Here is a 24,774-nt window from a genome sequence, read left to right on the forward strand (position 1 = left end):
TGGATAATCTTCATAAAAACGGATCTCGGAACCGTTAAATTTAAAAACTTTGTTTTCTTGCACATTTTATGATTTGGTCTTTAACTTTAAAGCAAGAAAGTTGACTAAAATTGGTCGAGTTTTACCTGACGCAGTGAAAATTCTGTGAGCTCTTTCAATACCGGGAAGCTGAGATAGAATATCCAGGAACAGAGATTGAAACAGATTGGCAAAATAATCCAATAAATCCCCAGTTTCTGAGCCTTCCGGAAGACCTAAAATACGAATGTTGTTTCGCCGAGACTTTGCCTGTAAATCGACAATTTTGCGTTGAGCCTGTTCCAATCGAGTTGAAATATCCACAATCTGACGTTTCGATTCTTTAAACTCAGTATTCAAGGAAAGAATATTTTCCTCAATAGTCTGTAAACTCTGTCGGAATGACTTCAACTCAGAAGTGTTATTATCCATTTTGAGAGCCATCAACGTATGTTCCAAACGCTCAGCCCAGAAAGGCGTATCTTCTGATTTTTCTTTCAAAGTTTTTCCCTTTCCATTGCCGGGTTCAAAAGGCTGTTTTCTACTTCTTAAAGGACACGACATAATGACCACTATTTCCCTCCAAGATCCAGAAAATAAAAGTTGAATAATTCAAGGTTTAGACTGGGGAAAAGGAGGAATTAAAGGCAGGCACAGAATTTATGTGTTACTCCATTGAGCTGAAGGCGGAACTCCCTAAATTAGATTTGCGTTAGTCCCTTTTCCAAAATAAATCACCCCAGTGTTGGATTGCACTGTTTAATTTTTATTTTCCTTGTAGTTTAACTTCCTTACACTTTGCATCTTTTTATAATTACCTATGTGTATGTTCAGTGTGTTTTGTAGTGGTTGCAGTTGCTTTTATAACTAAGTTTCAGCAGCACTGATTGGTTAATGATTTCTATGGAAATTCAATAGAATTGGCAAACTGCTGTCGGAGGACCAGACCACATTAGCTCTTCTTTCCTCTTTCTTTATTCTTTTCCCTGCTGCTAGGATCTCTTTACCTTTCCCTTTCTCTCCCTCTCACCCTCTTGCTTCATTGTTTTTACCCCATTTTAATATTCTTGTAAAGCTGGATAAATGATCATAAGAAATAAGTTTTTATGGCTCATTCTTGACTTCTGAAGAGCCTTGGAACAAAAACATCCACATCCAACAATTTTGCAAAGATTTTGGGGCTTGGAAAAATCCCAGATAAAGTGGAAATTTTTGGCATGCATATTTAAGGTCTTTATTTTCTAGATTGTCCAAGAAATTGAAGTTCTTGCTTCATTATACCATTTAAAATAAGTTTAGGAGTGAAGGAAAACTAATACACATTGCTTTTCTAGAAAAAAAAGACCTCCAGTAAAATTAACATCATATTCAAATTAAACTTGTACTAACTGCTGGAGTACCTAAGATACTTTCCATTTGTAATCTAGTATTTAAAAATTTAGATTCTAAACCAATGAGGAAAAAACTGCTGATTGCAATCTTGAGAGTTCTGATTGCAGTCCTATAATATTTTGATTATAATCCAATAATGTTTCAACACAATCCAGTGGTATTTTGGTTGCAGTCCAAGTGATAAAAATTGTGTACAAATAACATGAGATTAAGTTGAGACAATGGCTAAAGCTGTGAAATCAACTGCAGGAAAAGGAGGAGCTGAATTTCCAGTTACCTGTTAACAGAACTGAGGTTTTGATCCCTTACCTGAATAAAATATTTGTTTAATAAGATTAATGGAAAAAATCCAGATGAAATCACTGTTCAGTCAATTAAGATGTGGCTCTTGAATGATATTGTGAAGTTATGTAATGAGATCCGGAGAGTAATGTCTTGGGGGTGGTGGGGGGGGGGAGTCTAGCTGCACATTAGCAGTATTATAGTTAAGAAAGTATGAGCACACTGGGGTTAGAAAGTCAAATCTGAGTTTAAACAAACATGGTCTGTTAGAAAATATCATTTATGACTTGGCAGAACGAGTGGAAAAACTTAACTGAACAAGTGGACAAGGAAAGGGAAACCTGTGATAAACTACAAAAGCAGTGTGATAGAGACAATAAAAAGACTAAAGAGCAAATTTTTGTATTAATGGAATGAGTGAAAAACATAAATGTAATCGAATCGAAATGCATCATGCAGGCCTTTTAAGTAAACTGAAGAAGTATCAGAAAGCCCAGCAGAGACCTCAAGTGGGTGGGCCTGTTAGTTATGTTCCTCTTTGGGATACATCCCCTACGATGGACAGTCTTCCAAGACAGCGTCACCATCCAGACTGAGGAATTACAGCATGGACATGACATGGACTCTACAGTGTCCTCCAGTGACTCAAGTGAAAATGACATTGATGGAAATATAGGATCGGTCACTATGTCACAGCTTGCTCCAGTAAAGACCAAGATAGGGAAGACATGCAAGTCTGAAGATGGAACCTTTGAAAGGAGAAAGGTGGTTTCTGGCTCAGGTCAATCACCTGAGCCAGAAAAAAATAGGTAAGTGGTCTGAAGAAATTACGCTTCCTAAAAAAAGTTTAAAGACCTGGGCTGAGCTCCAACATATTAAGAACATGTACAAATTGCACCCCAATGTTTAAACCCAAATTTTTGGCTACTTTATTTTTCTCTCAGCAAATCAGACAGTTGACTCGTAGAGTTGACGACAGTGTGGGAGATGACAAATAAAATCAATGAGATAGTTGTTGGAATGCTAATAAGAGATCCAAATCAGGTTTATTATCACTGGCATGTGTCGTGAAATTTGTTGGAAGAACAGGCTCCAATGCATATTGATTGGAGGAAGGTGATGACAATCAGAAGACTTCTGAGAATTTTTCTGAATGAGGAATGCTGCAGGACAGTGTGGTTGTCATGCAGGAGTTCCAGGAATAAATGAAGGTAACATGGAAGACTCGACATATGGTCCCTTCAGATCAGCTTTTATTGATGGCATGAAATCAGTTATTGCCAAAACGGTGAAGCTGACGAACTGTGAAGTCGCCAAGCAAGTAGGACAGGATATCAAAATTCAAATAAGATCATTACAAGTGGCTAAGTAACCTGATGGTTATCAGCCACTGATCATCGGTCACCAGTCCTTGCTTGCAATCAATCGCCAACACCTATTAACCACCTATTGCGGGTCTGCAATTCACTATGTCTATCACAGCAATCTCAGTCTGAACTACTCCTGCAAAGCCAATCCCCTAAAAATCAAAATGTCACATTTGTGGCTTAAAAAGGGCATTAGGCGTGAAGTTGTTGGTATAGGAAACAAGGTGAACAACGAGTTCAATCCTCTGCCTCAGATGTCAGGAGATCCTGATCTGATAATATAGCTTCAATGTGCAATGTTTGATGTAATGGATGTGCTGTTGAATTCTACAACTAAGCCCTTCCCTGCTGCTCTTGCTTGCCTGGATTGGGCCAAAAAAAAAATCGATGGCCTGTATGTAAACTTACTAATTAGGAATAAATGTGCTAAATTCTTGAGACCCTACGACGACCATGGCAGTACAAGGATAATAACATGCTGTGAAGATGCAAATTATTACTAGAAAACATCTTGAGGTCATATCTGATTCTGTACAACAATGGCAATTCAACAATTGAGGGAGGAATTTGAATGGCAGGATGGGCCAGTCCCCTAAAACAAAATCTCATTTATGCTGTCATACAATTGCTGTTAGAAGTGGCTGTATTAAAGTGCAAAAGCTACTCCAAAATGTCTACACTGGAAAGCAGTGGAAGTGCATTCACAGATAAAAAAGGCATAATGAAAATAAAAAATCACAAATAAAAAAATAAAAATGTTGAAGGATTAAAAGTACTGGAAACATGTGCGATGAACCTGACAACTGAAATTATGGAGATGAAGTTGAATTCTGTATCACAGATGAACATACAAGCTATTTGAGAGATGCAAGCTCAGTGCTCTCCAGAGGAAAAGTGATCCTGGATGGAGAATGTTGGCAGTTTAAACAGTGATGGAGTATGGAGATACGACACTAGTCGCAGACAAGTAGCTCCAACTATGCTGCTTCCTTATCTGACACAGCAGATACACTCCCTGGGACACATTGGAGTGAAAAAGATGATCGGCAGGTTCTCCCAGTGACGATGCAATCCAACATTTGAATGATGCATGATGTGCCAGAAAACAAATCCTGGAGCAGTGGGAAAGCTACCACAATGAAGTGCTCCTGTCCCAACCTCAACTGGTCCATTTTTACACTTACAAATGGACTTCATTACTTTGCTAGTGTCATGTATACTCAGACGTACTGGTAATAGTGGACAAGTTTTCAAGATGGGTGGAAGCTATTCCAGCAAGCAAAGCCACTGCCACATACAAAGCAACTATCTTGATTAAGGACTATATTCCTCGATGGGATTGCCATATCACATCAACTGTGATCAAGCAAGACATTTCACTGTGAGTGGTTGTCAGGAATTATGTCAACTGGTGAACTTTGAATGATCTTTTCATTGTTCACATCACTCAGAGTCATCAGGACAGGTCAACCAAATGAATGGTATCATTAAACAACAACTAAGTATTGTGAGGAAGGTGTACCATGGCTTACGGCTTTTCCAGTGGTCTTGTGTAGCAGAGCAACTCCAAACAAGAAAAGTAAACTTAAGTCCATTTGAGGTAGTAACAGGGTCACTGCCAGGATTTCTTTGTCTCAGGCTGATATACACATTATGGCTGACAGTTTAGTTAACTTATGTGAAATTAACCCAAGCTATCCAGCCTGCTGCTCAACAGGTTTCTGCCATTTGGTGTCATCCAACAGAAGGGCACGCCCTGATTCCTGGTGAGTAGGTCCTGATTAAGTACATCACAGATAAGTTTTTGTTTTATAACCTTCAGCTCTTGGGTCGTCCTGTGCCAGTTTTAAATTTGAACAAAAGATAATTCGCAGGTCATCTTTTTTTGTACTATGCTCCTAGGATGATGGGGTGGAGATGCGTCTGGAGGTGTAAGGCACTCCTTCCCTCTGCTAGCCTGCAGGTCATCCTTGGGTAAGGTGTAGCACCTGACCCCTCGATTAGTGTCATGTGAAGCTGTGAGAGCAGGTGGTGTATGGTCACGTGAGCAGTTGGTGCATATTATAAGTCCTGGTTATGTGAACACTGACACCAGGCAGGGAATCTCTGAAGAGTATTGATATGAGTGGGGTCACCTGTCTTGTAAAGACACTGCCCCGAAGGCAGCAGTGGTAAACCACTTCAGTAGAAAAATTTGTCAAGAACAGTCATGGTTATCAAAAGACCCTGATCATCTATGTCATATGACAGGACACAGCACATAATGAATGAACACTCCTAAACTCTGGGATTCAGTACAAAAGCTAAGGGATGTAGACTCAGTTGACATTTTTAAATGTCAGCTCAGAACTTATTTATTTAACCTTGCTTTCAACTAACAATCTTTAGTCTTTTATTTTCAAGTTTATTTTTTATTTTTAATTTTATTTTCATGTTTGTAATTTTATCCTGTTGTAAAGCACTTTGAACTGCATCATCTGTATAAGAAGTTATTATTTATTAAGTCTTGGGAACTGGGGGTTACTGAATATTACAAGTCATAGTATTTGCCTTGATATTGCCTTATCATAATTTACATTTTTTCTATAAGGAAGATCATTAAAAGAGCAGTTCAAACTTGCACAAGTGTACCTATTCATTAAAAACAATCTACCTTGCAATGATATAATCCTACGAATACTCTTAGATATTTTCGTAACAGGTGAATTTTTTGACTATTTTGTACCTAACTTGGGTACCGCAAGTTTTTCTGCCTCGTAATTTTCAGATGTAATGATTCTAAATGTAGGATTTAGAGTCAAAGGAGAGAATGTTGCATTGGACTATGTAATTCTTACTTTCCTTGCAGTTTAACTTTATTATCCTTGTTTGTATTTGTGTATAATTACATACATACATGTAATTGTTCAGTGTGTTTTGTAGTAGTTGCAGTTTTTGTAACTACTTGGTTTCAGTGGTGGGTATTACATTACTTAAATAGATTGGTTAACTGTCATCAATGCAATTGGTGAACTGGTGTTAGAGGAGCAGACCATGTTGACTCTTCCTCTTTCTTTCTTTTCTCTGCTACAAGGGTCTCCCTCATTTCAACATTCTTTTAATACTTAAACAATCGTAAGCAACAAGTTTTTTATGCCTTGACTTTCAATGAACTTTGCAGATCCAACCGCAGCGTAGGTGATCCTGCCTGTGACTGTAACTGACTTTTACAATCCTGGGCAACACTTTCAAGTTATCAGTTGTAATTGGTCTATACAGTACTCTGTGGTTCTGCTTGTGCATCATACAGTTCCAGATAGTCCTTTCTGCTCTTCACTGGAAAGATCCTAAATGTTCCCTTAGTCTATCACTGTCTTCTCCAAGATCTTTCTGTTCGCATGCACTTTGTGCTTTCCTGCCATTGTGTATTACACATCATACTTTGCAGGTGATTGGAATAGGTTCAATTGTAAATTCAGACATTATTAATTTGGTTTATTTTGATTCAGGTGTTTTGATTTACATTGATTCCATGAATTGTCTTTGAATTAAATGTTTTACAGTTCTGAACATGAGTTAAGTTTTTCCACCCATGCTGTGAATTTGGAAGATGTAGTTGCAGGGACACGATTTTCGAGATTCTGTCAATTAAACTTTCTACTTTTTGGAGAATTTAAAAATTGAGAGCATAAATTAATAAAAAGCATTATTATTGTACCAGTTAACCTGAAGCCAGGAGCAGTGATCAGCAACATGAATTCAAATTCCACTACTCCAGCTGGCCAATTATAAGTACAATAAGAACTTGTAATAGTAGTATCAGAAGCTACCAGATGGCTATAAAACTCTATTTAGCTTCCTGACCTACTTATGGAAAGGAATTTTTAAACATTTTGATTTGCATCTGATTCCACACAAGTTTAATTTTTCACATACATTTCCTGCAGCAAACTCCTACAGGGTAAAATAGGAAAAAGGGCAGAATACATGCTAGCATTGACATAGCCATTGAGTTAGCCAGACTCTTTCTAATGAGCTCTGCAAAGTCACTTCCACTGACTTTTTGGTTGTGATTCAATTAGAAAGTCAAGCCAGGGGGAAGGATTGGCGAATTGTGCTAGCATGCTTCAGAGCACATGTGCTATGCATCAATGTTAAAATCACCTGTTTGCACTGCCATAATGTTGTCCCAAATAGGTCATTCATCACTATTCTGGTGTTCCAAAGCAATGTGGCTGCTCAGCTCACTTGCTCTTTGCCCTGTAGTCTCAGGGTCTTCCAAAACTCATTGCCCAAAGCATAGATCATTTTATCATTTAAATTCCACTACTGAATCTCCTTCAAATACTTAATTCACAGCTTGTTGCATATTCTTTAGTCATCTCAAAATTTAATTACCTGCCTACAGTCTCCTTTGTCTCTTGTCATAAAACTTTGCCAACATTTCCTGTTTGAAAAAAAGTGCCTGAGTTTTTTCATTCACTTGTTATAATCTGGGTGCTGCTGACAAGGCCAGCATTTATTCACAGTTGATATCAGTCCCTGAAGGGTGTGATGAACCTTTGTGAACTTGTAGCTTATCTGCCTTTCCTACGATACTACTTGCATTTAAGTGTACACAGTTTAGGGCACCAGTTGCACCATGCTCAACTTCTTGATTCCTGACTTTAAGGTCTTATCAACATCAGCCTCCACAACTTCTCCTCTAACTGTTCTGGTACTGTGGTTCCCATCCCTCTGCAACTCTAGTTTAAACCTCACCTTGCAGCACTAGCAAATCTTCCAGCTAGGTTGTTAGTTCCCTTCCAGCTCAGGTGCAAACTGTGAATTCTGTGCAGGTCCTACAGTCCCTGGAAGACAGCCCAATGATCCAAAAATCTTATGCCCTCCCTCTTACATCAACTGCTTAGCCACATGTTAAACTGTGTAATCTTCCTGTTACTGGCCTCACCGGCATGTGGCCTAGACAGCAATCCTGAGATCATAACTCTGGAGGTCCTGACCTTTAATTTGGCACCAAGCTCCCTTTGCAGTCATGTCATATGATGTGGCGAATTTTATTCTAGTGGCATGCTGTTACAGTAACTGTCTTATGGCAGTGGCCTCCAGACTTTTATGTTAGGCTCTGGAGTGAAAGGTACAAGTCCACTTGTGAGGAAAGATGATTTCCAAGCCAAGGTGTTGCCTGACTTGCATTAAACATTCCATTGTACTGATTGTCCATGGTAGCAGAGGACAAATACTTAAACTGGTAGATGCCTATTTCTGGCCTCACTGGCACATGGCATAGGTAGCAATCCTGAGATCATGACTCTGGAGGTCCTGCCCTTTAACTTAGCACCTAACTTCCTGAACTCCCTTGTTGCCAGTTAAAGTACGATGCTTTGACCTGGATTGTGCTGTGCTTGCCTGTTATGGAGCTGTAGCTGGAAAGTATCCCTTCTCACTCCTGTACTTAGTATAGTTGCCAGAAACATCCATTGCTGGAATTTGAAATAAGAATATAGTGCCTTGAAAAAGTATTCAGCTCCCCACAACTACTTTCACATTTTACTGGCTCATTTTCTGCATTCAATATATATTGAAGTAAGATTTTTGAGCTAATCTACAAAATATTATGCATCATGTCACATCAAAATAAAAATTGCAAAACCTGTCAACAATTTACTAAAAATTAAAAACCAAAATTGTGAGGCTGAATAAATATTTATTCCCTGTAACTTTCCTCAGGTGCAATATATACCAACTCACCCAATTTGTTGATGTAGAAAATTGGAGGCTCAGCTCTTTTCAATAAATTCCTAAGAATAGATACACCATCTCTTTGTAAGGGCCAACAGTATGATAGATTTTCAACAGACCAGCACGTATTGAAGATAAAAGGGCATTCAAGGCAAGTCAGGGAAACACAAATCTGGGGAAAGGTACAGGATCATTTCAAAGGCATTGAGCATACCTTGGAGTTTAGTGCAGTTCATCGTGAATATGCAGAAAAATAGCAGGAAAATAAGTGGCAGCAAAGAATGGAAGATATGCAAATATTTAGCTGGAATCTCAGTGCTGTGCTTAATTAAGGAAGTCAGTCAACTTGATTTATTTTTAGTTGGATCAGCTTTGCTGGTGTTAGTTTTGGAGCAAATATTTATTACTTTTTATAATTATTTAATGATCATTCCGAACATTGGAGCCAGATTTCTAGTAGATCAAATTTAAATTAATTAAATGTTTTAGAATTGAGTTTACATGTATTAGCATTCAGTAACAAGAAATAGGTTCCTTTGTTCTGTATGATTTTATTTTTAAACGCATGCTGCCTCCATAACCCCAACTTGTGTCAGCTTAAAACAATTTGGTTTATAAAAATGTTTGTGTTTTAGTGGCCTTATCTCCAAGGCTTGTAATCATTTGTTATGTGCCTTGTGTTCTATTTTATTTTAATAATGTTTATTCATTTATAGGTAGGAACATTCCTGAAGTCACCAAAATTTCCCATTTGGATACTTGGCAGTGAAACTCATCTAACTGTATTCTTTGCGAAGGTAATCTGAGCTATGTTGATACGATTGGTTAAATGTTACTATTATTTATTTCGCTATTTTTGATATATAGTCAACTGCATTTTGAAAAGTATGTGTTTTCCACAAATATATCTATTTTCCTATTTTGCCATTTGCTTCATGTAGGTAGTCATATTTTGATTCCAATTATTTATCAATATTTGTTTCACAGATAAGGAACTTGTGGTCTGTAACATTCATCTTTATTTTTGCATAATGTTCCCACTTGTGTTATGTAAAGATGTCGGTTCAGTACAAATGAGTAGAAACTGATTTGTGTCCCAGTATGGGATTTGCTTTTGTAGGGGTAGATTGGCAGATCAGATTGAAGTTGATTCTCGTGTTTTGAAGATAGACTTTTTGCAGCATGAGCACAATATGTTACAATCATGAGGGACATAGTAGAAACAAACTAAAATAACAATGTTATATACAAGAGAAAATTTTTAGATACTGGAAATCCAAGCAACGCACACAAAATGCTGGAGGAACTCAACAGGCCAAGCAGCATCTATTGAAAGGAGTAAACTGGAGAAGAAAGATGAGGTCAGAGTAAGAAGGTGGGGGGGGGTGCGGTGAGGAAGAAATACAAGATAGTAAGAGATTGTTGAAGCCAGGAGGGGGTGAGGGGTGAAGTAAAGAGCTGGGAAGTTGATTGGTGAAAGAGTTAAAGGGCTGAAGAAGGTGGAATCTGATAAGAGAGGACAAAAGGCCATGGAAGAAAGGGAATGGGGAGGAGCACCAGAGGGAGGTGGGGGACTGGTAAGGAGATATGGTGAGAGGGAAATGAGAATGGGGAATGGAGAGGGGAGGGACCCATTACCAGAAGTTTGAGAAGTTGATGTTCGTACCATCTGGTTGGAAGGTTTCCCAGACGGAATATAAGGTGTTGCTGCTGCAACCTGAGTATGGCCTCATCGCGGCAGTAGAGGAGGCTGTGGACTGACATTTCGGAATGGGAAATGGAATTAAAATAGCTAGCCACTGGGAGATCTCACTTTTTCTGGCAGATGGAGTGTAGGTGCTCAACAAAGCAGTCTCCCAATCTACGACGGGTCTCACTGATATACAGGAGGCCACACCGGGAATTTCCTGCCATCAAAATGTTATAAGTGGGGGTTGCTGATTGCTTAATGTTGAATTAAATTGGAAACTCCTCAGAAAATGAAGCCATCCATGCCTACAGGCAGCAAGACTGAAAATGGTTCAAGCATTAGCTAATAACTAGCAAGTAAGATACCTGCCACAAATGTGCGAGGCAGTGGCCATTGACAGCAAGAGTCTTAACTACCTGCCATTTCCATTCACTGGTGTGAAAATTGCATGGTGTTCCACCATCAGTACCCTGGGGGTGACTATTGCCCAAAAGTTCAACTGGACCATCTACAATTCCATGGCTACACAAGAAGATCAGAGGGCAGATACCCTGTAATGAGTGACTCACTTCCTGAAATCATTGATCTACATCTCCAAGGACCAAGTCAGAAGTTAGATGAAATATTCTCCACCTACCTACATGAATACAAAACTATAAACTCAAATTCAACACCATCCAGAACAAAACTGCCGGCTTCATTGATATTTCCTAAATCATTCTAGTAGGATTAGCTGGAATAACATTACAGTTGGTGCAGACATGGTGGGCTGAAGTGTCTTGTCTCTGCTGTGCTGTACTGTTGTTCTCTCCACTGCTGCACCACTCCATTGTTTACCATCTACAAAGTGCACTTCAGTTACCTAGTCTACTAAAACAGCACGTTCTAAACCTTTAACAACCAAGAACAAGGGTAAAAGTGTTTGGATGTGGACACTGTTTTGCATCTAGTGTTTTTGGTGCTACATGAGTAGAGACAAATGAAGACTATTTGATAATACTCATACAGTTCAGAGTCTTTAGGGAGTTGAAAGGCTGTTCATTCCTTGACCATAGAACTTTTATTTGACTTGTCAATGTTTTGAAGTGCTTGAAATGAATGAATTTTTGATTTTTTTTCTAAATGATTTTTTACAGTAAGTATCATGCAATACTTTATTCAGATATTTTAATTCAAAATTTTCAAAATTGGACCTAAATATTTTCAGGATATTCAGTTAAAATTTTAGACTAGAATTTAATCCTTAATCTTAATGCCATTATTGATGTTATTTTGATTTTATAATGGAGATTAATTGTCTCTAATATGAATTACCATAAGACAAAGGAGCAGAAGTAGGCCATTCGGCCCATCGAGTCTGCTCCGCCATTTTATCATGAGCTGATCCATTCTCCTATTTAGTCCCACTCCCCCGCCTTCTCACCATAACCTTTGATGCCCTGGCTACTCAGATACCTATCAATCTCTGCCTTAAATACACCCAATGACTTGGCCTCCACTGCTGCCCGTGGCAACAAATTCCATAGATTCACCACCCTCTGACTAAAAAAATTTCTTTGCATTTCTGTTCTGAAAGGGTGCCCTTCAATCCTTAAGTCATGCCCTCTCGTACTAGACTCCCCCATCATGGGAAACAACTTTGCCACATCCACTCTGTCCATGCCTTTTAACATTCAAAATGTTTCTATGAGGCCTCCCCTCATTCTTCTAAACTCCAAGGAATACAGTCCAAGAGCGGACAAACGTTCCTGATATGTTAATCCTCTCATTCCCGGAATCATTCTAGTGAATCTTCTCTGTACCCTCTCCAACGTCAACACATCCTTTCTTAAATAAGGAGACCAAATCTGCCTACAGTACTCCAAGTGAGGTCTCACCAGCGCCTTATAGAGCCTCAACATCACATCCCTGCTCCTATACTCTATTCCTCTAGAAATGAATGCCAACATTGCATTCACCTTCTTCACTACTGACTCAACCTGGAGGTTAACTTTAAGGGTATCCTGTATGAGGACTCCCAAGTCCCGTTGCATCTCAGAACTTTGAATTCTTTCCCTATTTAAATAATAGTCTGCCCATTTATTTTTTCTGCCAAAGTGCATAACCATACACTTTCCAACATTGTACTTCATTTGCCACTTCTCTGCCCATTCTTCCAATCTATCCAAGTCTCTCTGCAGACTCTCCGTTTCCTCAGCACTACTGGCCCCTCCACCTATCTTCGTGTCGTCAGCAAACTTAGCAACAAAGCCACCTATTCCATAATCCAAATCGTTGATGTACAATGTAAAAAGAAGTGGCCCCAACACTGATCCCTGTGGAACACCACTGGTAACCGGCAGCCAACCAGAATAGGATCCCTTTATTCCCACTCTGTGTTTCCTGCCAATCAGCCAACGCTCTATCCACGTATGTAACTTTCCCGTAATTCCATGGGCTCTTATCTTGTGAAGTAGCCTCATATGTGGCACCTTGTCAAAGGCCTTCTCAAAATCCAAATATACAACATCCACTGCATCTCCCTTGTCTAGCCTACTGGTAATTTCCTCAAAAAATTGTAATAGGTTTGTCAGGCAGGATTTTCGTTTTTGCTTCCTTGCCCCCTTCTTAAATAGTAGATAAATCTCCTGGACCAGATGGAATGCACCCTCGTGTTCTGAAGGAAGTAGCTGTGGAGATTGCGGAGGCATTAGCGATGATCTTTCAAAAGTCGATAGATTCTGGCATGGTTCTGGAAGACTGGAAGATTGCAAATGTCACTCTGCTATTTAAGAAGGGGGCAAGGAAGCAAAAAGGAAATTATAGACCTGTTAGCTTGACATCAGTGGTTGGGAAGTTGTTGGAGTCGATTATCAAGGATGAGGTTACAGAGTACCTGGAGGCATATGACAAGATAGGCAGAACTCAGCATGGCTTCCTGAGTACTTTCTCTGTCGTAATTGTGACTGCGCACACTTCTCTTCCCTACCACCCTTGAGTGTCCAGTATACTGCTGATGTCTTCCTCAGTGAAGACTGATGCAAAATACTCATTCAATTCCTCCGTCATCTCCTTATCTCCCATTACAATTTCTCCAGCATCATTTTCTATCGGTCCTATATCTACTCTCACCTGTCTTTTTCTCTTTATATACTTGAAAAAGCTTTTAGTATCCTCTTTGATATTATTTGCTAGCTTCCTTTCATAGTTAATCCTTTCTCTCTTAATGACCTTCTTGGTTTCCTTTTGTAAGGTTTTAAAAACTTCCCAATCCTCTGTCTTCCCACTAATTTTTGCTTCCTTGTATTCCCTCTCCTTTGCTTTAACTTTGGCTTTGACTTCTCTTGTCAACCATGGTTGCATCCTTTTTCCACTCGAAAATTTCTTCGTTTTTGGAATATACCTGTCTTCCACATTCCTCATTTCTCGCATAAACTCCAGCCACTGCTGCTCTGCTGTCTTTCCCGCCAGTGTCCCTTTCCAGTCAACTTTGGCCAGTTCCTCTGTCATGCCACTGTAATTTCCTTTACTCCACTGAAATACCGATGCATCAGATTTTGGCTTCTGTTTTTCTAATTTCACAGTGAACTCAATCATGTTATGATCACTGTCTCCTAAGGGTTCCTTCACCTCAATCTCTCTAATCACCTCCGGTTCATTACACAATACCCAATCCAGTACAGCCGATCCCCTAGTGGGCTCAACAACAAGCTGTTCTAAAAAGCCATCTCGCAGACATTCTACAAATTCTCTCTCTTGAGATCCAGTGCTGACCTGATTTTCCCAATCTACTCGCATGTTAAAATCCCCCACAATTATCATAACACTGCCCTTTTGACAAGCCTTTTCTATTTCCAGTTGTAATTTGTAGTCCACATCCCTGCAGCTGTTTGGAGGCCTATAAATAACTGCCATCAGGGTCCTTTTACCCCTGCTATTTCTTAGCTCAACCCATAAAGATTCTGCACCTTCCGATCCTATATCACCTCTTTCTAATGATTTAATATCATTTCTTACCACTAAAGCCACGCCTCCCCCTCTGCCTACCTTCCTATCCTTCCGATACACCGTGTATCCTTGGACGTTCAGCTCCCAGAGACATGCATCCTTTAGCCAGGTGTCAGTGATGGCCACAATATCATACCTGCCAATCTGTAGCTGTACAACAAGATCATCCACCTAATTCCTTATGCTGCGTGCATTTAAGTACAACACCTTAAGACCAGTATTTGATAGTTTTTTGCTTTGATTTCACTGCAACTCATCCCAATGGCTACAAATTTGCCCCATCACCTGCCTGTCTTTCCTGACATCTTTACTGCTCACTATCTTAGGTTTATTTCTGTTTTCCCCTTCCTCCGCTCTATCATTCCGGTTCCCATCCCCCTGCCAAATTAGTTTAAACCCTCCCTAACAGCTCTATTAAACTACCCCGCCAGGATATTGGTCCCCTTCGGGTTCAGGTGTAACCTGTCCTTTTTGAACAGGTCATACTTCTCCCAGAAGAGATCCCAGTTATCCAAGAATCTGAAGCCTTGCCCCCTACACCAGTCTCTCAGCCACGCACTCATCTGCCTGATCGTACTACTCTTGCCCTCGCTAGCACGTGGCACAGGTAGCAATCCCAAGATTACTACCCTGGAGGTCCTGCTTCTCAGCTTCCTTCCTATTTCCTCCTGGAAATCTCTCTTCAGGTCCTCCTCCTTTGTCCTATCTATGTCATTGGTACCAACATGTACCAAGACAACTGGCTGCTCTCCCTCCCCCTTTAGAATATTCAGGATCCGATCCGAGACATCCCGTACCCTGGCACCTGGGAGGCAACACACCATGCGGGTATCTCTGTCAGGCTCACAGGATCTCCTGTCTGTTCCCCTGACTATGGAATCCCCTACGACTACCGCATTTCTCTTCTCCCTCCTTCTCTCCTGCACAACAGTGCCAGGCTTAGTGCCAGAGACCCAGTCACCGTGGGCGTCCTCTGTCAGGTCATCCCCCTCAACAGCATCCAGAACAAGATATTTGTTGCTGAGAGGGACAGCCACAGGTGTGCTCTCCACTATCCGGGCATTTTCCTTCCCTCTCTTGACAGTGACCCAGTTTTCTGACCCCTGTAGCCTAGGATGACTACCTTCCTGTAGCTTCTGTCTATCACCTCTTCACTTTCCCTGATAAGCAGTAGGTCATGAAGCTGCAGCTCCAGATCCCTAACACGGTCTCTAAGGAGCTGCAACTCGGTGCACCTGGCGCAGATGTGGCCATCAGGGAGGCTGGAGGTCTCCCAGGATTCCCACATCTGACACCCTGAACAAAGCACTAACCCTGCAGGCATGCTACCTAATTCTACAGGAATGAAACAGGAAAGATAAGTCTACTCACCCACTTACCTCGCCAAACAGATGAACTTTTTAAACCGTTAGCTCGTACCGTTAGCTGTGAGAGCCCTGCTGTTCCTGTCTGTCCGGGCCGATTCACGAAAGGGGTGGGGTGGGGGGGGAGAAAAAAAGAGTTGTAGCTTCGCTCTCGCCTCTGCCCGTTTACCGCCGAAGCCCTACACTCTGCTACCGCTCACTCCGCTGCCCGCTCCGACAGCTGCCCGCTGTATAAGGTGGTCTCTTTTTAAACTCTCCGCGCGGTCCTGTTGACATCACGCGCCTGCGCAGTCTCGCCCTTCTTGCACTTGAAGAAGTTTTTTTAAAAAAAACTGCCTTCCTTCAGAATTCAGCTCCCGTGACGCTCTGTAGTCCCGATCCAAAGGAGAGCGTTGGTAGCAACCTGCCTTTTTAAACTCTTCGCGTGGGCCTGTTGACGTCACGCGCCTGCGCAGTCTCGCCCTTCTTGCACTCGAAGAAGTTTTTAAAAAAAAAACTGCCTTCCTTCAGAATTCAGCTCCCATGACGCTCTGTAATCCCAATCCAAAGGAGAGCCGTTGGTAGCAACCTGCCTTCTTAAACTCTCCGCGCGGTCCTGTTGATGTTATGCGCCTGCGCAGTCTCGCCCTTCTTGCACTCGAAGAAGTTTTTAAAAAAACTGCCTTCCTTCAGAATTCAGCTCCCACGACGCTCTGTAGTCCCAATCCAAAGGTGTAAATTACAGTGCAAAGGACTGTATAAATCCAATGGTGTTACTTAGAATCGTCTCCAGGATGTCTAAGGTGGCCCAATGGCCTTTTGTTTTTACAAAGTAGGCAAGCTGTGACAGCTGTTATATCAGTTAAAACTGATGGCTCTACTGACAGAGATGAAACCAATCTGCAGCATCGGGTTTCGCTCTCCTCTATTGCACCTAGTAGTTTTCGGGGTAATCCTCTCATGAGTGGGTTTTTGAAGTTGGTGGGAATTAATTTGTTTTTACAACCCGATATTGTCACTGCTCATAGTTAGCGGGTCTTTCCCTTCTCCAGAAGTATCACCTCTGACCTAACTTGGAATGCATAAGATTCATTTTCAGTGGTGGGCATTTGGAGAAAAACACTGGAGAAGGCAAGAAGCCAGAACATTTTAAAATCAAGTTTCCACAGAAACAGGACACAGCTTGCAATAGCAATGATAATGTCCTGACTGCAAACCTGTATTTTCTGTGGGTGTCACTAACTCGGAAATGGCAAAAGAATAGATCTCCACTAAGTAAATCCCTTCTTTTTCATTTTGCCTAACAACTAATGCATTGCTTCAGCAGTCATTGGTAGATTTTGCACTACTGTTAATGTAATACACCTTTTTACTGTTACCTAGCATTATTTTAGTCATTATTGAACTGTTTTGCCAGATATGGTCAAAGTACATTAAAAATCGTGAAACAGATTGAATATTTTTCTATTCAAAATTCTGCTACAGAAGTTATTTTTTCTTTTGTTTTCAGTATGTATCAACTTTGACCCCTGCCTTAGAGTCTTGCGGACTGTACTCCATTACCAGTACCTGTCTGAAATTGAATGAGATGGTTTGCAACCTAGGTGTCATGTTTGCCAGCAAATCAATTTTAAGATAATGTAATCTGCACAATCACTGAGCTCACATATTTCTAGTTCTAACATTATTGGACTCTAGTTTTAGCTTTGGTTGTCAGTTTCAACATTCATATCTGAACTCTTTGCAGTCTTGATTTTACTAATAAAATTTAGTTCGAGGAAATGCTGTCACCGGCTAGCAAGTAGATAATAAATTGAGGACTAAAGATTGATATATTCATGAGACACACAAATCGTAAGAGTACAGAAATAAAAATAAAACAGTTTGTAACAATTTGTTTGTTATTGTATCAGAATTACTAAGCCATTAAATAGTTTTTGGCAACTATTGATGTGTTTGAAAAACCTGATTTTTTTTTAAAGAAGTGCAGTTCTTATGCTAGTATTTGGAACACAAATTAACACTTGAGAAAAGATTTACCTGAATTTAAGATTTAGGCAACTTATGTCTAAGTCTGAGCTAATTATGTCCTAACACACATGAAATTAGATTCAACCATCATCTGTGTTCTTAGTAACTTACATTGTCTCCTAATAAAATAATGCCTCGGATTTAAAATTCCTTTGCTTATTTTTAAATCCTCCTATGTCTTGGCCTGCAGTATTTATGTAATCCCTCCCAGCACCATAACCCTCTCATATGTTTTCTTTTGTTTCTGGCCTTTTGCTCATCCCCAGAGTTAATTGCTTCACCATAGGCTCCTTTGCTTTCGGTTGCCAAGACACTCAATGCTCTGGAATTTGCTGCCTAAAGCTCTTGGCTTTTCTTTTGTTTTTTCTCTTAGATCGTGATCATCTGCCTTGATATGGTTTGATGACTTATTTACTTCGCTCCATTTAAGCATTTTAAACATTACAATCTCTGTTAAGTATTGTGTATCTTTTAACCATAGTAATGGATCACCGTAATAGCCCTTCAAGGTCATAATCTAAACATAATCTAAAAAGATGAATAGTTCAGATGCTTTTTTAGTATGAAGTTTGGATTCAAACATCCCTATTAAACATGAATGAGCAAGGCATTACTCCAAGCAGATCATTATCATGATTTGTTGGAGTCAGACCTTGCATTAGGAAGCTGTTTTTGTTTGGTGGAAGAAAATCATTCCAGACCCAGCACTTCACTGCATGAGTTTCTCAGAGCATTTTCTCTATGCCAACCAACTCTGTCTTTAAGTAAAAACTGCTACAAAGCCAAAACTGAGAAGTAACTGTAACCCTAAGTAGCAATGGAAACAGAAACATATAAGCTTGAAAATTAATTTTAAAAGTCTCAAGGTCCTCCAGAATGGGAGGGCATTTCAGTGTTTTATAGACAACCTGTTGATTTCGAACACAGAAGTTACAAATTGAGTGGCCACTATAATTGACATTCATGAAGAGTATCTTGAATTTTCTTAACGGAAACCATTGTGACTGGTAAATTTTGGAATAACTCTACAAGTGTCTGACAGCTAGTATCTGCATAAAACCCTCCCCTAAAAAAACAATTTGTTGATTGAAAAAGCACTGGCATTCAAGCTAGTCTCTGATAGCCTTGGCACACAGGGATCCTTCAACAATGTCAAGGCCATTTACAACCATGCATGTCAAGGCCCACCCCAGAGAGTCAGGGCTGGAGATAACTTTACAAGAAAGTAATTTGGTGATCGCTTAGTAAGTCTGTACTTGGCGTGACATTCCCTTGACATCAAATGATCTGGTCCAATTCTCACTGATCAATTATAAAGACTATGTGCTGGATAAAAACCAACAAAGACTTGAGTGCAGAAGTTACGAATAATGGAGTTCTAAAATTTGGTTGAGAGGAGTTCTGATTATAAGTTTGCATTCTCATCTGAGGTGAGGAGGGTGTATCCAGAGACACTTATCATAATCGTGACTATTTTCAAGAATGGAGACCATTCTGAGAGCAGAGGCTGCAGAGGGGTCTGTGCTCACTGCCAAAAAGGTTGTTGTCACTGGGGTCTTCCTCAACCATTTATCCACAGTTCTGTGTGGATTCCAGTGATTTAGATGCACAATGGATATGATATTCACTGTGAGAGACAAGAACTTGCTGTCATTTTATTTCACGATACCAGATGATCATTGTTATTCACCTCTACCCTTAGAGTCTATCATGGGACCCCTGTGATATATGCTGCTTTAATATCGCCCAGTAACATAGCCATATCACAATTTTTAAATAGTTTGAGTTAGATTTACTCTTTTTAACAAAAGAATTCTTGATCAGTGATTTAGTTGCATTTATCCTGTTATTCTTCAGTGAGCCTTCTGGAATGAATCTTCCTGGACTGTCATATTCTGTGGAGACAGTAGCTAATCCAAATAGATTTTTTCCGGCGAGATACTGGCCAGGTTTATTGAAGACCATTTTCAGCTGTAATAGTAACTTAATTTTGAAATACAAGCTTGACTATAAATGTTTCCTCTTCCATGCTATCTGGAGCTTTCACTGATTGAACAAGGCAGTGGAAAGATAATGCATAGACAGTGTTCAGTATGTATAAATCCATTAAGGTAACTAGAAGTATAAACTTATAACTTACGATTTGTAGAGGTGGCAATATCTTAATTTTGAAATAGCGGTGCAGAATTTGATGAGATTGGTGTAGAACTGCCAGCATTTACTGCAAGCAGACAGCAATGATTGGCATCTATAAATGTGCAATTAAACTTAAAAAAATCCAGAAGTTGTTTGCATTATTCTTTTCTTCTATAGCATGTACTGTAATCATTAATGTTTGAAATAAATTTAATCATCGAAGTACATATATGTTGCCATAAACAACTCTGAGATTCATTTTCTTGTGGGCATACTCAGTATATCTATAAAATAGTAACTATAACAGAATCAATGGAAGTTCAGTGTGCAGAAATTGTGGAGGAGATGTTTTACCAATCTGAACTGACTGAGGATCCAATTGCACAAGGACGTATTAAGGCCAAGGTCTTGGAGCTTATTGATCAGTTTTGAGGAGATGATGGTACTGATGATATTCAATCATTACATAAGAAATCAACAGCAGATTGGTAGTTTGTAATAAAATTAAGCATTCAGGGTGTTAAAGGAGGCTTCTGGCATACTGGACTTAAGTCAAGGCATTGAGTATGGAAGTTGGGATATTATGTTGCAGTTGTACATGACATTGGTGTACCTGCAGTAGGCAGGAAAGAGTGTAGTAAATATTTGTGGCTGTAAACAGGACTTGGGTGACTGAGTTTTAGAGAGAGGTTGTGCAGACTTGGACTGCACATGCTACAACACAGGAACGTGAGAGGTGACTTTACTGTGGTGTAGGGCATAAATAGGGTGAGTGCCCAGTCTTTTTCCTAGGGTTGGAGAGCCAAGAATTAAAGGGCTTAGTTTTGGGCCGAAGGGGGAAAGATTTAATAACGTTAAAGACAACCTTTGAGGATGGTCTGTATGTGGCATGAGCTTCCAGAAGTAGTGGTTGATGCATTTAGAAGTTGCTTAGAAATGTATATAGATAGGTGTGATTTAGAGCAATGTAGTCCAAATGCAGGCAGATAGGATTAGATTAGTTGAGATTCATGGTTGGCATGGACCAGATGGGCCTTGGGCCTGTTTCTGTGTGTTGTCTCCAAAGGCATAATTACTGTTGAATCAGCTCTTTTGCTATGGGGGAAGAAATAGGAGTCATTACTTGGTATTAGTTTTTTTTTAAGGTTTGCTATTTTAGAGTGTCATCTGTATATCCTATTGATTAATTTTCTTTGTGCAAAATCTCTTAGGTGATGAAGTATGGAAACTTATACCTAGCTTGCTCATTATATAACATCTGTTTCCAAATCACATGGGAGCTTAGTGCCCCTTTATTGCTGACCAGGCAAATAATTTATCGACAGAAAGTTAATGTTTTCAGTCAGTATAGAAAGTTTTTATCAATGGGGCGTATTTTATGGGTAGAGAAAAACATTGCAAATCTATAGAGCCACTGTAATGCTAAAAATGACCCAAATGTAAAAATACCCACTTCTATATACAGTGCCTATAAAAACTATTCACCCCCCCCATCCCCGCCGGAGTCTTCATGTTTTGTTTTACAACATTGAATCACAGTGGATTTAATTTGGCTTTTTTGACACATCAAGAGAAAATGACTCTTGTGTCAAAGTGAAAACAGTGTAAATATTACTTAATTTATTTAAATGATAATTGTGTGATTTGTGTTAGTCTTAAAAGTACAAATATGAAGGCTGTTACTACATTCAACTCATATCCTATATGTAAACACTAATATTGTTTAAGAAAAGTAGCAATTCCCATTTTAAACTTTTTATTTTGTAGTACAGTTTAGAGATGTTTGTAGATAAAATCTCTTGGAATGCAGTTTCAGGTTAGAAATTATCAGCTTTGTACACTTGTGCAATGTCCTGTCACATGTCGTGGGATTAATGCTAAGATGGTTTTAGAGTCTTTATATTTGCATTATGGCAGTTTAAGATTTATGGAACTGGGTCAGTAGGTTTATTTCTTAGAAACTGTTCAGTTTGCATAGGTGGCCTAATATTTTTGAAAAATATAATGTACTCCATAATATGTACAGTGCCTTGAAAAAAGTATTCAGCCCCCAACCCTTTGTTCACATAAATGAATACACAATCAGGGATTTTGATAAATTTAACTGATCATATTTATTTGGGAATCATGTGCTTTTTTTCATGATAGATCCTAAAAACAGGGAAAATTGTAAAGCATAAAGAACTAAAAAATTCAAAAGCTGAAATGACAGCAGTTCAAAGGTATTCATACCCTTTGCTCATAACTTAGTTGAAACATCTCTTGCATCTATTATAGCCAGTAGTCTTTTTGGATGAATCTCCATTAGCTTTGCAGAAAGTGATGGTGCAAGATTTGTCTATTCCTCATTGCAGAATTTCTCAAGTTGTGCAAGGTTAGTTGGGGAGTGGTAGTGGGCAGCAATATTGAGGTCTTGCCAGAGATGTTCGATCGGGTTAAGGTCAGGACTCTGACTGGGCCACTGAAGGACATCAGTTTGCCTCACCAAGTCACTCCATGCTTGTCCTGGTGATGTGCTTTGTGTCACTATACTGCTGAAAGATGAACTTCCTCCCTAGTTCAAGCTTTCTGGCAGAGGCTGGCAAGTTTTTATCCAGGATCTCTCTGTATTTATCAACAATTATCTTCTCATCAATATTGACCAGATTTCCAGTCCCTGCTGCTTAAAAGCATCCCCATGGCATGATGCTATCTCCACCATACTTTACAGTAGAAATTTTATTACCTGGATGATGCACAGTATTATATTTACTCTACATGTATTACTTAGTGTTGAGGCCAAAATGTTCCACTTTAATCTCATCCAACCTTAAGACCTTCTTCTGCATCTTTACAATAGCTTCTAAGTGATGCTTTGTAAGGTCTTTAAGGGCAAGCTTTTGCTTTTTTTTTTAGCCAGGGCTTCTTCCTTGCCACTCGTCTATAAATACACTCCTTGTGCAAGACCTTAGAGATTGTAGAGCCATCAATTCCATCTCCAGTTGCAGCTACTGACCTCTGATGCTCGTTCAGAGTGACTGTTGGATCACAGTAGCCTCTTACGAGTCCACTCTTCTCTGGCAACTAAGTTTAGAGGGACAGCAGTGTGGCTGCGGTTTCACATGCTGTCCACTTTTTCACGATGGACTGCACTGAGCTCTGAGAGATGTTCAGTGCATTTGACATGGTCTTGTACCCTTCCTCAGATTTGTGCTCTATTACCATTTCCCAGACTTGTCTTGAATGCTCTTTTGTCTTCATTTTGGTCTGTTCTGTTGAAAATTTACCATATGATTGGACCTTACAGAAGGAGGGAGTCTTTATTCTTATGAGTTCATTGAAAACAGATGATCCTCCAATTTTCTACATCAACATATCAAAGAATATTAAATCAACAAGTAAGGTAATGGTATCTTGCTGCTGAGGAAAGTTAACATAGTACTTAGAAAGGGGATGAATACTTTTTCAGCCTCACAATTTTGGTTTTTAAGTTTTAGTAAATGGTTAACAGGTTTTGGAATTTTTCTTTTGTTTTGACATGATGCACAATGTTCTGTAGATTAGCTCAAAAATATTTTAAATTTAGAAAATGAGGCAGTAAAATGTGAAAATAGTTGAGGGGGCTGAGTATTTATTCAAGACACTGTGTCTGTTCATCTAGTTTGTTTTATGCCCTATATTTGCTTCGAGTTTCCCACTAGACATTTAGAAGAAGTGCTGAGTTAAGTTTGATTTATTTCACTGCATAACTTGATTTTGAGAACATGTAACTTTTATTGACAGCATTTAACCTTGAAGGCCTTGACCAGTCCAAAAACCACTGTTCTATTTTATTATCTGGATAAAATCTTTGTTTTTAATGAAATTATAATTGAGTTTCTTTAACATACCAGCAGGAATTTGAAATAACATACTTTTGGGAAATGTTGCCTTTACTAAAACAAGATCTTAGATACCACATTAAATTTGTGCAATTGAAAGGAAGTTGGATAATTTTGTTTCTGGAACATGCTGTACCAAAGTGCATGTTTTAGAAGATCAGTCATACTGCATTACATATTGCAATTGCTGAAGTCCATGTAAGGATTTTCCCAAGTAAGGAATGAATGCCAGAATAGAAAGTTAAGCTTTTCAAATTGGCAAGATGAAAATAATTTTCTTTTGGACATCATGTTAATGTAGTAATGGCAGTTATATCTTTTGTTATTTCCAAACTTTTGCAGACTGATGATCATAGTACTAATCACAATAAGTGGGCTAGAAATTCAATGTGCCTTATTTTGAGCATGTGGCAGAAGAAAGCATGCACCTGAAAAAGGCTGAAGTTTGTCTAAAATGAACCTCAGTTGTATCTTTTCTCCTGAGTCAGCCTTCCTGATTTTAAGGGTTTAGTTTGATTCAGTTTATTAGCCTTGACTAGAAACTTATCTCTATGAGTTACATAAATATTCTGACCAGGAGAAGATCAGAACTTGTATGTCCTGCAGTAAGTGACTAACCTCTTGAGTCTTTAAAGCCATCTGCTCATCTGCAAGATAAATGGTAAAGTCTGTAGCATGATAGAACAATCTATTTGCCTGAATAAGTGAAGTTTTTATTTATGTATTTGTAGTTGTCTATTCATTTATTTATCTATTGAAGCTACATGGAGTTGGCCCTTCCGGCCCTTCTAGCCACCCTGCCCCGCAACCCCCGACAAACCTGATTAACCCTAGCCTGATCACAGGATAATTTACAATGACCCATTAACCTACCTGGTTTGTCTTTGGATTGTGAGAGGAAACGGGAGACCTGGAGAAAATCCAAACATTGCTGGGGAAGGACATAC

The 24,774-nt window shown here is 39.4% G+C and overlaps 1 protein-coding gene across 3 annotated transcripts in view; it reads left to right on the plus strand.

Moving 5' to 3' along the window:
- Positions 1–24,774, plus strand: part of mindy3 (MINDY lysine 48 deubiquitinase 3) — a 120,867-nt gene that overhangs the window by 39,637 nt on the left and 56,456 nt on the right. For all 3 annotated transcript variants that reach the window (XM_072253736.1, XM_072253737.1, XM_072253738.1), the window contains one exon: positions 9,497–9,577. In XM_072253736.1, coding sequence (XP_072109837.1) covers positions 9,497–9,577 — 81 coding nt within the window. The remainder of the gene's footprint in view (positions 1–9,496; positions 9,578–24,774) is intronic.

The sequence above is a fragment of the Mobula birostris genome, chromosome 3, assembly GCF_030028105.1.
Source record: "Mobula birostris isolate sMobBir1 chromosome 3, sMobBir1.hap1, whole genome shotgun sequence".
NCBI lineage: Eukaryota > Metazoa > Chordata > Chondrichthyes > Myliobatiformes > Myliobatidae > Mobula > Mobula birostris.